Raw genomic sequence first — 18265 nt, 5'->3', positions numbered from 1 at the left:
AGCTCCACTTTATAATACAAATTCTGATCATATGAGATGACAAGCATAGCACTTAATGTGCTAAACATTGGCAATATTAAATGTGAAAATCATGCAAAAAATGATGAAAAATTCATTAAAATTTATTGTTTATAATAATGTACACGAATTAATTTGTATTGTTTAATGCTGTTATTTCCAGACGCAACAAGGAAGGTGACAGAGAGAAAGCTTTGCAAGTAGTAACTACTGCATTGGAAAAAAAGGAAAATCAAGTTCCTGATATGATCTGCCTTTGTGGTCGAATTTATAAAGATAAATTTGTAGAATCTCAGCATAAAGATCAGGATAGTTTGCAAAATGCCATTAAATGGTAGGCTCACATCCTATTTAGTACTGGTATTTAATTTTTTATTAAGCTTATGTGTTTAGTTGTGTTTTTATTCATCTTATTCTTAATTGTGAAATATTCTTTTCAATTCATGCTGCTGCTTACTATTCAGTAAGTAAAAATCCTTGCAGAACAGCTTGTTTTTTAATCACATTGTATGATCTGATCATAAAGAAGAACCTGTGTGAAATATTTGAATTATAATGTGAAAAGTAATTTAAAAGTTTGTTGCTTTATTTGTTTGTTGCTTTTTCTTAAAAGTAGTCAGAAATATATTTTTTAAGTAAGTTCACCGTAAAAAATTTCTGTGTGGTATCATATGATAAAATAATATCTCTATTATAGAATGTAATTAAATTTAGTTAAAGTTTCTCATTTGTGGAAGATTCAGGTTTTTCTTTCTTTCTTTCTTTCTTTCTTTTTTTTTTTTTATTTTTATTTTTATTTTTATTTTATTTAAAGAACCTTTATTTTATGTTTCTGCTTATAGTAGAGTTGGAAATTTCATGATTATAAATTTGTTTTTGATTTGTTAGATGTGAGATGTAAATTATTTTGTAGGTATCGTAAAGGATTTGAGGTCCAACCTAATGAATATGCAGGAATAAATCTTGCTACTCTGTTAGTTATAGCTGGAAATGACTTTTCTAAGTCATCGGAACTGCAACATATTGGTCGTGTTCTCAATAATTTAATTGGTCGCAAAGGCAGCCTCAATTCTCTTAAGGACTATTGGGATGTGGCAACCTTTTTTGAAATTAGTGTACTTGCTGAAGATTATTCCAAAGCTATTGAAGCATCTAAATGTATGTTTGACTTAAAACCCCCAAACTGGTATGTGCTTTTATTATCTTTACATTTAGAATTGGTCTTCTTAATTTCTGAAAAGGATTTTGTATCTTTTCTTAATTGTAAAATTTACTTTTCTTTGAATAACATAATGTAACAAAGTTTTCTTCTGTAACAGTAAATTCGTGTACAGTACTAACTGCTTTTTAAACTCATTGGCTAATAAGATAGCCACTTATTACCTTCCAATTTTAGGAACCAAAACAAATACTTTCTAATTAATAGAAAAAACTTTGTTTATTAAGTTCAACAGCACTGCTTAGATTGTCTTAGTTTATTAGAGATAAATGGAAAATGTGCAATGCCCTTGCTGGGACTCAAACCTGGACCTGTCAAATTCCCGCCAAGTGTGCTACCATTACACATGAAAGCATGCTGGAAGGAGATGGAAAATAACATATACCTTCTATATCAGGTTGTTGGTAATGGTATGGTATCAACCTACAAACGTTGTTGGTAATTCATCCATTTAGCTTACCATGGACCATAGATTATTTATCATTCAGGTATGTAGTGCTTCAATAAAATGAGTTTGAATAAAATTTTATGCCTTCCATTTTTGGTACCCATGAGGCACAATTTTCAGAGCTCTTTGCACCGTACCTCAGAGGGCCAGAATTTTCTTATCTTAAGGTTAACTAAAATAGTTCTGTAGGGGTATTATATATGAGTGAGTATTCCATCTCGAACACCGGCTGATAGGAGATGAAAGTGCAACTTCTGTATTCCACCTTTTAAGCTTTCCACGTTCAGTCTTCCCTTTGGAACGGTCTAATTTATGTACACAGAGTTCTAAAAAGGCTTATGTAAAGCTTTAGACCATTACACTGTCTTAACAATCTTTGGATAGAAAGGTAGTGGTAATGTAGGTTGAAGAAAAGAGCAAAGAAAGCATTGGTCATGATTGTAATTGTGAAGTGGAAAATTGACTAATCTGGCAAAATTCAGTCTGTCTCCTGGTTAAAAAACATTGGATTTGAAGCTGAATAAAGGAACAGAAGAAGCATGTCTTAAATATGTTGAAAATGGCCAAGTGAAAAAACTGAAGCATAAGGATAAATTTTTAAAAGATCTTGATATCTTTGGTATTTGCATTTAAAAAAATCTTCATTTTAATTGGGAAATTCCCAAATAGCTTAAGCAAATAATTATAATTAATTAACTAATAAGGAATTCAAATGTCTCAAGCAAGTGCTAAAGATGGAAAATTGAAAGACATTGTTGCTATTTCTAGAGCTCTTTTTCACTATAAAAGCTGTGGAAATCACATAACTCATGCTATCAACCCATCTGTGTGTAACATGCTATGGGTCAGCCTACTAGTGTTCACTCCACCATTGGTGGATTTAAAAGTAAATAATAAAAGCTTTGAAGATAGTTTGTACTAAGTTCTGATGTTAGCTTTTAGAAGTTTAACTCTAGTTGCTGGGATTTCTGAAACATAAATTAGAACAGCTAGAATGGTTAAGGAATTTTGTATAGAAAATTTGTTCAAAATCATATCCAGAAAAGAGACATTTTGAATAATATACCTTTTGATAATTAAAGTACTTAAATGTAGAGACTGGAACTCGGGGAACACATTACTTTTAACACCATTCAGTAAAAGAAATTATAAGCATTTGTTTAATGAGATAACTATTTACAAACATGACTACTAGTAACACTGCAGACTTGTTACAGTCATTACCAGTAGGGGGGAAAAATCACAAATGGCAAAACTTGATTTTCCATGAAAAAATGTTTTTAAAACTCAAGTTTTTTTCCATGACAAAATGTTTTTAAAACTCAAGTTTTCTTCATTTTTGTGGAAAAAATATAAGGGGCGTTTTAAGTTGATAATTTGGAATACTTTGTCATAGATTTTCAATGTTGTGCAGGATGCTATTAAATGAGCAAAATCTAACATGTGTTACTTTTAAATATCTACCTTTGTATATTTACCTGCATTATGACTTTAAAGAAATCTTAGCAGAATTTCTTTTCTGGACATATGCTTTAATGAATTTTCATTTCTGATTTTGCTATTAGCATTTTCTAATTTAAGAAATATTTTTGTAATTTATGTCATATGCATATATCAAAGCTATGAATATGATAAATGTCTTGTAGGTACTTAAAATCAACGATTGGAAACATTGAGCTTATAAATAGATTTCGCAGAAAACCAGAACATATTGAATTAACAGCAGAAGAAAAGGTATGTTTAATTATGTAACCACTGTGTCAGATGTGGTAAACTAATCTTTTAATAATGTTACATTTTAAAGTGAAGTAGTTTTTCGGTTAATCTTTTAATATGTGTTTAATTAAAAGGTAATTAATATATGGAGCATGAGTTCCTTTTTGTTATTTACTGCAAAATATAAGCTACCTTGTGCATTGTGCATCAAAACTTATTTCAGAAATGTCGACTGATATTAAAAATTGTTACAAATAATAATTTTATGGCTGTAATCTAAATTAATTTCATGTTTTATTGCACAGATGTTTCCTATATACGTCATGCTATCTTTTATGTACTCAGTTATAGTAGCTTTAGAAATCCTTTTCAACCTTTTATTTGCTGCATTTTACCAAAGCAGCATGACGTCATAATGATGTCGCAACCTTGTCTCACATAATGTCGCAACCTTGTCTCACATTCGCATTATGTCATTTTTAAGATGCTGAGATGTGTGCAAAATTTCTCACTTTTGTGGCCATTGAAAAGACAGCGATTTCATATCTTTTTTTCTTTTGTGCAAAAACATCTTTTTATGAAAAACGGCACTTTCGCATCTTTTACTACATTCTTGTCGCAAAAATGTAGGATGTTAGATTGTAGCAGTGTTATGTTCCATACACTGTATTCATACCTTCTCGTCTTCAAAATCTATTTTTTGTGACTATTATGCTTTATTTTGATGTCTTTTAGTAAATATAATACTGATTACTCCTTAGATGTAAATATTTAAACTCTGAAAGACAGCTCAACTACATCTCTGTCAGCTTTCTGAAATGTTCTATGGGAAAGACTAAGCATTAGTTTGAAACTAAGGGAGCATTATTATGTGAAATATATTAATCATGGATTTATTAATGGAAGAGAAAACAAAAACTGTAAACAAAAAATCGTAATAAAAATATATTTGCACAATATTAAATTACTTACATAAACTGACACATTTCTGCAACCACTGCTGTGGGAGATGTTCATCATGGTTGAAGTTACATGAAATTTACAGCAGAACTTTTTATATACATTGATTTTTTTTGAAAAAAATATAACTTCATTTTTCTTTTAAGGAGGGCGAGTAGATATTGTCGTGCATTTTCAACTGGTAATACTAATTTCATTTTTCCAAATCTGGATATATTTTTATCTCTAGTTACTTTATTCCAGCTAATATCAATTTATTCTCAAGGTGAATATCAAAAGGTTCTCGAAAGGTACTTCATAGATATCACCCCACTAATAGTAAAGCCAGAGTTCTCATGTTATTAAGCAAGATAAATTTGTCAAAATATAGAGGATATGTTACAATATGTGTGAATTTTTGATACAGTGTTTATTAAGAAAGAAATAAATTTACTTATGTTATTAAACTTGCATGCATAAAAATAAATTTTGATTTACATAGAAATGAATTTTATATTTTATTTAAATTTAGGAAATACTAATTTTAAGTTCTTTTGAAATTCATAAATGAATAATAAAATATTTTAAATTATATTATTTTTATTTTTAAATATTAAGCTTTGCAATTTATAACAAAAGTAAAGTATTAAATAATAATATTTATATTAAATTTAATTTTACTTCATATTAATACATTTAGATGAAATAAGTTAATAAAAAAATTCTGATTTGAATCTTATTGGGAGTCCAAGTTCTTGAAAGGGCATAATTTGTCTGCAATTTATAATAATTAATGAAAAAGTAATGCTGATAAATTCTGGAAAAAACTTAGAATAATCACGTCTAAAAGCAATTACTTCATGACATTTCATCAGTGTCAACAAATTACTAATATGTGACAGGCTTTATGTCTTTGCTGCACAGCAAAGATGTCATAATAGCTACCATGACCCCTCTGAAACCTCAATTTGCAGTGTTTTTACTGTTGTCTTGTGTTACTTGGATACATTTGGAATTTTACACAGTTACTCCATCATTTCTCTCATTTCCCAACAAAAGTATTTTAATATGTATTAGTGATTTATAGTCTAGAATTATCATTCTTAAAGATTATGTAATTCTGAATATTGGATAAGCTCTGCACCTCAGCGTTCAGCTGAAGATGTGCTTCTTCGCTTATGTGGCATAGTAAAGCAAGGTAAATAGAAAAATTACATCACGATTTTGATGTGTCTTGACAGAAAAGTGGCTTTTGATAATGCTGGTTGGCAGGAATCATAAATGTAATGAGACATGCTGACCTAGACATATCTTTTACCTGATCAAGGATATTTTTGCATACTCGCACTGTAGAACTTTCTCAGGTGATATTACAAAAGAAATGATTTTGGAGAAGAGTGTCCTCAAGGATGAGTCTAAATCTTTATTATGGAATCTTATATTTAATGATCTTTTGTGTAGATTATCTGGTTTTTAAAACTGTTTTAAAATAGCTTTTGCAGATGATTTCCTTGTAAAAGTTTAGATGATACTTGCTCTTTGTCTCAAGATTTACTTAATGCTGTTTTTCAGTTGTCTAAACTTTATAAATTGAAATTCAACCCACTCAACAACAAAGCTGTAATGGTACATAAAAAGATAGTACTGATTGCAGAATATGTTTATCACTTGGTGATATTCCTATAGAAGTTACTCAAAATATTTAGGAGTTATCTTGGATAACAAATTTCAACAGAGGAACCATGTTTCCCATATCTCAACAAATGTGAAAAGGTACTGTCATGGTCATTTAAATTTTTTAAAATCGCTTATAGAGTCAAAACAGTTGTTTTTTAATTGATGTATAGGCGAGGAATAGTGCCGGTTATTTCCTGTTTATTATGACCTATATTTGATATTTGTAAGGTAGTTCTCTATAGAAGAAAGTAAACTGCTAGCTTAAGAAAATTTCAAAGCTCCCATTGCTTTTATTCCACCCAGTGATAGTGAAACTTAGAGTAATATTGTGATGAAGGAGAGTGTTTGCAAGCAATTCTCATCAATTTTTTTATAGCAATCTTCCAGTTTCTTCTTTGCTGTATTCTTTTAACAGAAACCCTATAATAGTTGTCTATTCTGATGCCATTCTTGAAGAGTACCAAGTAATTTGTTTTACTTATGCAAGTAAGATGAATGATAAGGTTGGCTCTGCTTTTGACATGAAAGAAACTTCAAACACTAGAGAATTAGTGATAAGTGATCTGTTTTTCATGTCCAGTTGCTGTATTTAAACCTGGTTGTGAAATAGATTCAAAGTTTTTATAGTGGTTTTCAGATCAATGGTGCATTTAAATATGTGGTGATTTTCTTCCTTTGCTATGATTACTACAGAAAATTAGTGTTTCAGAGAAACTTGCTATGAAAATTCAGGTTATTATTGAGACCTTAGGAGATCGTAATATTGACATTCATTTCGCTTTATGTTCTTGGACACTGGGGAAATTTTGGAAAAGGGGCTTATTCTCTAAGAAAGCTAGCCATGAAACTTCACACTGATTTAATTCTGCATGTTCCAATTTCTGGAAGGGCTTTTATAGAAATGATGCTATTTATATTTGGAACAGAGAATATCTTCCATCACTGAAAGCACAATGAGCCAAAAGGTTTTTCACAGAATAAAAGTTGATAACTTTTCATTTTAAATTTCCTCAATTTTTGTCAGGATATGGCAATTTTAAGAGCTAGTTAAAGTGATTGGACTTGTTTCAAGTGCTTTGTGCAGCTTCTATAGTGACTATGAAGTTGTTAATCATATTCTTCTTGAGTAGTGTTCATCATACCCAGCAGAGGAAGATAATTCAATCCACTTGCACCTGTCTATATCTTGGAGAAAAATTTTGAGAGAGAATTTCTGGTTTGGGGAATATCGTTCTCAATTTAGAATATTGAGTTCTTTTTATTTTCTTTTATTTAAATTTTTTTTTTAATTTTCTCCCCCCTTTGCAGTTTTATTGTGCATTTGTTTATTTATTTTCTTAGTGCTATAACTTGCTTGTGTGAAATGTGGAACATGGAGGAATTGAAATTGGAGTTAAAAAGATAAAAGATTGTATAAAATTTGTCACAGACTATTTTCAGAGATAAATTAAATTCTTCATGTGAGGACTTACTTACTCTCGACTGTCTTTCCTTTCTGCAGCATTTCAGGCATTTTCAGTGTGATCAAGATGAGAAAATTAAAAGTTTGAATGCAAAGTTTGTAAAAACATTCCTGCTCTATGCTAGTGGCTCCTCTAGTCTATATGCAGTTCTAATTTTCAACAAATGGTCTCAGACTGCACATGTGAAGTCTGTTGCTTGTAAAGTAACTACCCCTGATCAAATGAGTGATTGCTATCCTCAACTAGTGGAAAATTAGGCAGGTTAAAAAATTAATTCTGCAGCAAAGCTAGACAGAATAAAATAATTGTTTATAATGTTGGATATTATCATTTTAATAGCTATGAACTGACATTCATGCACAAATGTGCAGAAATTGCCAATTACATTTCTTTGGACATTAATCAATTACAAAAAATATTGAGAGAATCATGGTTATAGATAAATTTGTATTATATTCAGTGTTAGTGCTAAGCTTTTTGCTGCAAAGTGTAATCTCTGCGAGTCCTAAATTCAGTTGCTTGATAATTCCCTAAATTAAAAAAAAAAAAAAAAAATTGCAGCCCAATGTAGCTGCACATTTATGTTAGCTCTGGTGCTAGCCTTATTATATTTGATATTTGTTATGCAAGATAAATGTTATATTTTTTCAGAGTTGACCAAATGAGTTTAAGTGGTATGTATTGCCACTGTGCTTGTACTTGGAATGGCAAAGTTCCATCTTAAGACAAAAGCTTCGTAAACTACATGAATTCTAGATGTCTAACTTGCCAAATAAAGTGCAGTGTTCACTACTCGTCTGCTTAAGGCAACAAAGTCTATTGGAAGTCCTTGTATCAGTTATATGTAGACCAAGTGAAACATACCTTGTAATACTGCTTAGAAGTATTATTGCCATTTTTATTGCACTTCTTTAAGTATTAAATTTTATTATACTGCTCAAGTAATTAGCATGCCTTCAGAAGCCTTGAGAAGATTTGTATATCAAGAGATAAGAGCTGCATTTCATATGACTGTTTATTCATACGACTCTTTAATTGTTCGTTGCTGCATATACTGGTTTACCTGTACATTTCACCAAGAAGTAAGTCACTGACAGACCTTAAAAACTATTTTGGGATGGTCAAATACGTAACTATTAATGGTTGTATAAAGTAATTATTTCTAGTTAGTGTGTTTCTAAGTGTCAGTTCTCAATAATAAAAAAAATGCTGTGCAAATACGATATAGACTGTATTATTGCAATAGCCTATTTGATTTGACGATGTATAGAAAGTATAAGATGGAATATACTTGGAGTAATTGTTATTATTACTACAATTTTTCATGATTGGGGGAGTTAATCGATTTGGCAAGTGAAAGTAAGTTATTAATTCAAATTCGGTCTTTGAATTATTCTTTTATTATGGAAAAATGTCATTATATAAATATATGTTTTATTAAAGAGTTTAGCACAAATGAATAATAACTATTCTGTTCCTCGTACATAATATTACAAGTATTATTACTTTGTTTAAATTTCGTTATCATCATTATAAATGATGTCATCTTCGTTAGCTGTATTTGAGCTCCCATCCTGTCGATTTGTCCTTAAAGTTTTATAATACTCACAAATCTTTATATACTTTACTAAACATGAAGAAATTTCTTGAGACCCACAAGATACCTCAGTTTCTGGCCAAATGAACATGTGACATAATTTTATTAAAATCATGGCATCCAAAATTATAAACATATAGATTTCATTTATAGTAAGCTATCGGTGTAGTCAATTTCGGAAAGCGTAAAGCTTTTTCCAAGTTAAAAAAAAATACAAAAATGTCTTCGAATGCTGCCATCCGATCTGCGACTACGAGCCTGTTCAGCCTTTTGCAAATGAGCGTCCTTTTCGATTTTTGCCATTCTCATTTCCTCACCGTCTGATGACTCAATTTTTATTTGTAGATAATCACAAGTTTTGCATGTATCTTTAGATGGTTGCTTAAAATGCAAATTAAATTTAGTCGAGAATACCTTGTAATAATATTTTTCTTTCCGTGGTTCTATATTTTCTTCTGTACATTGCACGATGTAGAGTTCGTACATTTTCTTAATATTTAAGTCCGGATTTACAAGGGTTGGAACTTTAATAGTGGCAACTATATATTTACAAGGAATACAAAAGTGATTCATGTCACCGTGTTTTACAGTCCTTCAATATGGTTGCCAGCATTGTGTAAAACCTGTTTCCAACGATGTGGAAGTCACAGAATACCTGTAGCAGCGCCTGTTTTGTTGATAGTTTGAATGGACCGGTCTACTGCCGCAAGAATCTCAGGAACAGTTTGGAAGTGAGTGCCACGAAGTGGTTCCTTCATCTTAGGAATTAAGTCATAGTCACAAGGACTTAGATCTAGGGAGTATGGTGGATGGTAAAGCACTTCCCAGCACCATTGCTTGAACAAATCAGTCACAGCTTGCGCTGCATGCGGCCGAGCATTGTCATGCAAAATGAGAGGAGCGTTCTGCAAAAAGTGTCGCCGTTTTTTTCTCAAAGCTGGTCGGAGATTGTGCTCCGAAAATGAGCAGTAATACTGTGCAGTGACAGTCTGTTGTGGGGGAATGGTATTCGTTAGGATGACACCATCACAGTCGTACACGAGAATCACCATAACTTTCACATTGCTGGGGTTCTGATGAAATGTCAAACATCATGGTGAAACGTGATGACGCCATTCGTTTGATTGGCGTTTCAGTTCTGGCTGGTACGATTGGGCCCAAGTCTCATCCAGCGTAAAGATACGGCGTAAAAAAGCATCTCCTTCGCACTCGTAGCAGCACTCCAGGTGGGTTCGGGCAGCATTTTATCGTAGCCATTTCTGCATTTCCGTCAATTGATGTGGAACCCATCGTGAAGCAATTTTTCTCATGGACAGGCGTTCCTTCAGAATGTGCAGCACAGTCGTATGCGCTAATCCTGTTTGTCCGGCCAGCTGACGAATCGTTTGGCAGCGATCACTGTCCATTAGTGCAGCAACAGCTTGCACGTCTGCATCGCTGACACTCGGACGACCTGGCCGCAGCATGTCTGCCACAATTTGGCATCCTTCATTGAATGCTTTCACCCATCTTGCTACGGTTCTGTAAGGCAATGCAGATTCCCTGCAAGCCTCTTGAAGCCCTTGATGACACTGTCGTGCTGTATGACCTCTGGCACATTCAATTTTTATACAACATCGTTGTTCTTGTTTTGAAAACATCCTGATGACACTTACTTTAGACCACGAGCTAATAGAAGGATCCGTTCTTTGCGTCACTCTGCAAGCGCATGACGTAGGCAGGACGAGTCTTTTTGCTGAGAGGTAAGGTAGGTATGTAGTTCACGTGTGGTATAAGCGATATTCTTTGGTTTTGTTGCGTACCATTTCTCCTTGGGTTATAAGCTCTTGTGTAGTGGCTTGTGTATGCAGGAAATGAGTTTATATGTTTTATAACATATGTGTCATCAATTTTGTTACCTGGAACTAGGCGACCACGATGATCAATCAACAATGAAACTTGTTCCTTACAGCAGCAGTCGTATAGTCGCCCGTGGCTTATCTGATAGGTATCCTTAAAATTTTTTTTTCAAACCAAAATATCATCTTTTCCGAGTCTTCGAAAATAATATGTGAAAGAACGTGATCTCGGAATTTTACTATTATCCTTCGGACGGCTTCTTTTTATTTCTTTGACTTTAATGCACCCTCTTAAAAAAATATTTTGCTCAACTTGACTCTAACTGATAAAATGCCTCCATGGCATTTTTTTCTTTCATCCGAAATGATTTTTTCATTGCACTTCTGGCGACATCGACATGGCAGACTTGCAAAATGTTTTTTCAGATATTAAGCATCCACTTCTATTTTTGTATCCTAAACCTTTTATTCTGTTATGCTTTCGGACATTTTGGTCCCATTTATCAGGATTATGTCTTCTTTTTCGCCCAGTCGAATTATTTGCTGCGATTTTTTCATTGCTGTGATCAGATGATGAATCCGAATAAATACAAAATCGGGTTCTTGAGCCGAGCTTTCTGCCAATAATTTGTATTGAAGAACCATCCGATTCATTATTTTCCTTACTCAAATAATTCTTATTAACATCTTCCATCTTAATGTTATAACGGTTTATTTACTTTTTTTTAAAAAAATAATTCACAAGAAAATTGCTTCACTTCACTTCACTTGTGGCAGTTTGAATACAACTAATTTATATTTTATTTTTCTCGTACTTAGTTCGTGTGAGCGATAACAGCTCTCGTCTAACAGGAATAATGAAATTAAACGAACAACTTACAGATGTTTCCGTAGGAGAGGAAAAATAGTGCAGTGCGTTAAATAGATTTTTATTATGATATAAATACATTATAGTATGAAGTTAATCAGAATGGCTTCTGACATAAATTATTATGCAATGGCTAAAACGGTTTTGTCATTTAGGGGTGTCAATACTTATTATTAGAGAAATTTGTTTTGAATATGTACAGTTAGGAGTTAATGAAGTGCTTTGATATTAAAATTTAATAAAATTCGAAAAATGGAGTTAATCAATTTGGAAAGTAAAGCATTCGTTTGTCTTGCTTCATTGCTGAGCTAGGTTTGATGACATGCAATAATTTTTTGCACTGGAAAGTGCTGCACTGGTAGTTAACCAAGTCTGTTTATTCTACAACAAAGATCATGTGGGACAGTTCTACATTTTAGAAATTTTATTTTTTAGATCAGTTTCTAGATTTTAAATCTAGTGAGATGAGATCAATATACTATAAAATTTAAATTCGGAAGAAGCACACCCAGCCGATGGACCTCATCCGTGAGGAGTTTCAACAGGCATCCGGGAGTATTGTTTCAATGAATACCATCTGTAAGGAAGCACATCTGCTTGGTTTTCATGATCGTGCTGCTGCCCATAGGCCTTTGATCACAAAGTCCAACCGCGCTGCTCGGTTAATGTGGTACAAAGCACATCGAAATTGGACCGTAGATCAGTGGAAACGGGTTCTTTGGAGTGACGAATCAAGGTTCACTCTTTACCGTTCGGATGGCAGGGTCTGGGTCTGGCGTCTACCTGGAGAACGTCTCCTACCAGAATGCATTGTGCCAACAGTCAAGTTCGGCGGAGGTGGAATTATGGTCTGGGTGTGTTTCTCCTGGTATGGGCTGGGACCCTTGGTCCCCATTCAAGGTAAGCTCAACTCCGATGCCTACTGCACTATTTTGGATGACAATGTGCTTCCTACGTTGTGGCAGTTTTACGGGTTGGACCCCTGTTACTTTCAGGACGACAATGCCAGTTGTCATGTTTCGACGTTAACCAAGGCTTGGTATGGTGCCAATGGAGTTCATCGAATGGACTGGCCTGCCCAGAGTCCAGACCTGAACCCTATCGAGAACCTCTGGGACGAGGTGCATCGCCGAATTCAGGGGTGCACTACCCGTGCAAAATCGGTGAAGGAACTTCTATGTCTTCTCCAAGCCAAGTAGAAGAAAATACCACTAGCTGTCACACAAAGACTTGTAGAAAGTATGCCCCGGATGGTCCACGATGTAATTACCTCTCGTGGAGGCTCTATCAACTATTAATTTTGAATAAAGTTAGTTTTTCTTTTCTATCACAGGTGTCCAAATACTTATTGGTAATCAGTGTATTAACAGTTTTCTACATCTCTTCACAAATCCATTAATTGGAAAATTTTGCCTTTTGCTTGTGATATTTGAAAACCTTCAAATTCAAGGCTGTCACAATCATCATCACCATGAAGTATGGTAGCTGGCCATAAATTATGCCAAGTATTTTTCGAAATATTACATATGTCCTCCGATGTTCTTGCGGTGCTCCACACAATAAATTTAAAATATTTTTAAAAAATTTAATGGTCAGAAAATTTAGTGCAGATTTTAGGAAGATTATTGTATATTTGTATTTCGTTATATATGCAGTGTTGGCTGAATGATAGACGTACAATTTGAAGGAAATACTGAAACAGAGAGGTTATCTTTTACTGAAACTTTAAATGAAGTATGAGCCAAACATTTGTCTGTAATTGGGATGGTTTTTGCATCATCTGGTGAACCAACCAGTTTCTCATGTTCCCAAGTCTTGGGTATGAAATGATTTTGAAATTAATCATTCATTAATATGTGTGTTATTTGAGCTTTTACTGTGTGAACCTTAGATGATGGAGAAAATCGTTACTCATGCTGGAGGTTGTGCATCTTTTTTTTTTTTTTTTTTATTCTGAAAAGTTTATATTTGTACATTCCTGCAACATCTGCAGATGTCAAAATTGTTAATCTTGCTTTTGAATCTTTGACATCAACTGGGTCCTTTTCTGTAGAGGTAGCCAAGGTATTTTGGGACACACATTGTCAGAAAGACCAGTTTCATTAGTGTTATAAATTTTTACTGGAGCTAGTTCTGGAGATTTGCTATTAATGCACTCAATGAGTTCAGCTGAAGCTTTTTTTACCTAGAATTTTTTTAAGTACCTAATATCATGACAATTTTTAATTTCGTTAACCAACCTGTTGAGTATGTGAACTCAGTTTCTAAGTCCATTTTCTCATGAAATATTTAGTCTTGAGCTATTAGCATCGGACTCATCAGTGTCATGCCCTCATTGCAACACTCATTCAATGATTACTTTATCATGATTGTTGCTTTTAGGTTAATGAATGATTTTTCTGTTATTTGATACGAGTTGGGCGTCAGAATCCACAAAAAATTCAAAAAAGTTACTACCCTTTAAAAGAAAAATTTTTAAAGGTTATATAGTGTTGGCTTTCCAGTGCCATACTCCTCACATAATTTTGATGGATGTTGCCTTTATCCATTTTTTGCAGTAATTGCATAAATAATTCTGGTGATGTAAATGGAACTAAAACTCAAGCAGCCAATAGTCATTTTATAGCAATATTAACTCTCCAATCAAAATGCATTGAGAACCAAAACTAACTCAGTCTGAATGAGGATTTCACCCTGAACATAACACACTTGCTTCCTATGCTTTGGCTTAGCCTGTCTGCACTTTCTTTCTTATTGCAAACTTATCTAAAATGTAATAGGATAGGCACATTTAATGTGTCAACATGTTTGCTGAAATAAAAAAATGAAGGTTTAATCTGCCTTCATCTCAAATTTCCTATTCAGTATGGATCAACACTCCTACGCCACCAACATTCTGCTGGTCTTTACTTCTGACTTGGTTTTTAAGTACACACACACACACACATATATATGTATATATATAAAGGCAGTCATTTAAGAAAGTTTGAGTTGGACAGGGAAAGAAGGCTGGCCATTTGACATTATCTGCAAAGAAAGGGAATCTTTGCAAGACATCTATTGCTGCAATTTTAATTTACTTTCCACCACAGGCATATATGGCTGCAATGGTGCAGTGAACATTGGACATGGACAAACAAATGACATGATGTCTCTCCAGACAAATCTTTATTCTGCCTTCAATATCACGATAGTCATATTCAAGTTTTTTGGTGTCATAATGACAAATATATCTCTTGCAATTTACGTAGTCATACCAGTCTGTCACCTAGAGTTATGGTTGGGAGCATTGGATTTTACTCTTGTATACACCTAATATGCATTGCCGGCACACTGACTAGTGAACACAACATCTCTGTAGTTTTGGAACTTGCTGTAATCTTACGTATCAAGACTTACCTACGAATAAGTTCCAGTAAGATGATGTGTGACCTCATACGGCACCCAACAGTCAACAGATCTTCATACAGGTAAGTCAAGGACAGATTACCATGTCCTTGACTTACCTGTTCTAATGATATTTCACCCTGTACTGGCATACTCCAAGCATACATCAAAAGCCTCATTCTTTCAGTGCCAAAGTGTATCACAGCAGTTGCTATTGGCCATCATGGCAAAAAAACACTGCGCACAGTATTGAAATTTTAATCAGTTCACCCTTGTACGTTATATTATTTGCCAAGCAAATATTGCTTTCAAGTCTTTTGTTCTTCATTGCGTCATAGTTTGAAGGGTTAGCAGTGTCTTTTCATAGTATATGTATTCACTGTAAATATGCAGTATTTCTTGTGAGAATGGTTACTGTATAAGGAACGGATAATTAATAATTAATAATAATGTTCAAGTTTTTCTGTTTCTCATACTTGAACCTTGGTGTTGTTTAGTAATAATTCACTGCCAATTTTGCACTTGGCAAAAATTACTCATTGAATTAATGGGGTTTTGAAACACAGATATTGGCACATGACAGTTGCTCATTTTTAAGTGCTGTCAGATATTATCTATTCCTGAAAAACCATTGAAAAGTTAATTCTTACATTTGATCCGAGCTGCTGCAGATAATAAATCTGATTGGTCACTTTAAAATCTTCCTTTGTTCTGCAAGTGAAATAACAGCAGCTATTTTCATTTCTAATTTTTTACATTTTTCATTTCCATTTGTCCGTAAAATCCTGTAATATCAATTCTGAGTTCTAATTAATTTAATATATTAATTTTATTATAAGACTTCATTTATTTGATTTAGAATTTTGTGTGAAGGAAACATTACCTGTTATTAGCTTACTTTTAATATTTAGTTACTAATTAGATTTTATACTAGTCTTCCTCTGATGAACGTTTTATACTACGAAAAGCTTTTGGTTTTAAAATCTTATGAATTTGCTGCAGAATATTTGGTAGATACATTGTTGTAGAGTGCTCTGAAGGTAAGCGCATACAGTCAAATAAAAGTTAACTTGCCATATGGTTATTTCTGGTATTCTTGTATGCTGTCGGTCACATGATATTTGGTTTAAAATTTCATTATGTTTACCAGTTTTCCTTCATTTAGTCATTTTCTCTATTGAAATATCAATTCTTTTCCTCTGTTGTGTTAAATGCAGAAGAGATCAAGAGTACTGAAATGTTTTGCTAACATTTACTCTTTCTTGAGATTCATATTATTATATTAGAAATGTAAAATTTGACCTATTTTTGTGAAGTATGTAATTCTTGCTTTTCTTCTAAATTAAAAATAAAAATGTGAATTTTGCAAAGTCATAATAATAATTATTATTGTGATATTTATTTTACATGGGGCATTATTTTTATAAATCAGTGTCAAAAATAAATAATGCCGTCATGAAATTATATGTTGCAGATATTCAATTTCTGGTTGGAATACTTCGTGGCAGCATCTGTAGATGAGGTGTCTGATGTAATTAGATTTCCCGTAAGTATGTTCTAATTTGATGTGATTAAAAATTACTTTATTTTGAATTTTTTCACTTTCTGAAACTCTTCTTTGCAACAGTATTAGTTTAGTTGAATAATAGTATATATGTGTAAATACTTATATATATATATATATATATATATATATATATATATATATATATATAACTTCTGTTAAATACTAAATTGAATTATTTTAAATACTAAAATTATAACTTTCTGAAGTATTGCAAAAATGAGGGGGGGGGGAGTTTTGAAGCTGTAAAAAGCAAAATCAAAACTTTAGCAAAAGCTTTAGCTAATTCTCTGTTTTACTGCTTCTCAACTTTTTCGTTTATATTTTTGCAAAAGGCTATAATTTTAGTATATAATATATATAGTTTAACTACACTGTAGTTTTGCTGTTGAAGCGCAGTTTTTCCCTTTGTCTTAGATAGTATTTATATTCTTTAAGATTTTTTCTTAATTCCTTTCCTTATATATATGTATATATATAAAAAGCCTCGATAGCTATCTGCCTAAGGGTAGGGATGCCTTTGTGGAGGACTTTCTAACAGAAACTGGCTCATATACATGTTACACACAGGGAAAACCATGAAATGCCCATGCAGCCAGCTCATTTGTGGGATTCGAATCTCGGACCAAACTACCAGTGTTCAGAAACCTTATCACTCGGCCGCTGGTAGGCCCAAATAAAATGTGCTATAAGTGTAAAAGTTCTCTCATAAAAGATTAGGAATTTTCATGTAAAGCTTTTTTTATTCGCACTCAGAAAAAATTATTTTTTCTTATAAGTTTTCATTAAAACTCCATTTTAATACCAAAGCATAATATTTTAATGAGTAAACACCCTGAAGAAAATGTTTTGAGTATCTCAAGAACAGCACTGAAAGGTCCATAAGGTCTGTCTAATTGTTATAATTGATGAGTATAATTATGATGGAACTCATGAGTAGTGCAACTTATAATCTTTCTTTAGTGACTGGATATAAAAGGAGAGTCAAACATCATATCAAATTTTAAAAATGATTTCTTGTTTGGTAACAGTGAGAAGTCTGCATGACTCATTGCAGAATTTATATATTATTCCACATCTTTTAAAACCTTAAACAGGATTCTTAAAATGTTGAATCTAATCCATTTTAAGAAGTGAATTATTCTTGGTGCAACTGAAGAAAATGCGGCAAGTTAAGTTTTTAAATTTCTCCAAATTTTGCACCAATTTTTACAAAATTTAATATTTAGGCATAATTTGAGTCGTAGAATCAAAATATGAAAAGAAAAAGCTATGTTATTTTGGAAAAAATCCCATTTTGTCTCAAAATACCTATGTTAGAACAGTGCTATATATAAATCTAAAATATATCCTAAGTCACGCTTTCGAGACATGAAAAACGCAATTTTAATTTCGTTAATCGGCCCAGTAGAACAGGAGATATAGAGTTGCCCCACTTTTTGTGTGGTGTATATCCATCTCGTTTAAAATCAAGCAAACTTCAACCTTTGGATATAAAGATGGTTTTAGACGAAATCTGCGAAATAAAAGG

The 18265-nt window shown here is 32.7% G+C and overlaps 1 protein-coding gene across 4 annotated transcripts in view; it reads left to right on the top strand.

The window, feature by feature from the left end:
* Ask1 (apoptotic signal-regulating kinase 1) overlaps positions 1 to 18265 on the top strand; it is a 259398-nt gene that overhangs the window by 99252 nt on the left and 141881 nt on the right. For all 4 annotated transcript variants that reach the window (XM_035377348.2, XM_085807445.1, XM_035377341.2 and 1 more), the window contains 4 exons: positions 182 to 352; positions 932 to 1204; positions 3332 to 3419; positions 16645 to 16716. In XM_035377348.2, the coding sequence (XP_035233239.2) occupies positions 182 to 352; positions 932 to 1204; positions 3332 to 3419; positions 16645 to 16716 (604 nt within the window). The remainder of the gene's footprint in view (positions 1 to 181; positions 353 to 931; positions 1205 to 3331; positions 3420 to 16644; positions 16717 to 18265) is intronic.

This window comes from Stegodyphus dumicola, chromosome X1 (genome assembly GCF_044657685.1).
Source record: "Stegodyphus dumicola isolate Sdum_Otavi_A_Nest chromosome X1, ASM4465768v1".
In the NCBI taxonomy this organism is placed as follows: Eukaryota; Metazoa; Arthropoda; class Arachnida; order Araneae; family Eresidae; genus Stegodyphus; species Stegodyphus dumicola.
The sequence above is the reverse complement of the archived record's forward strand: the minus strand, read 5'-3'. Positions and strand labels throughout refer to the sequence as shown.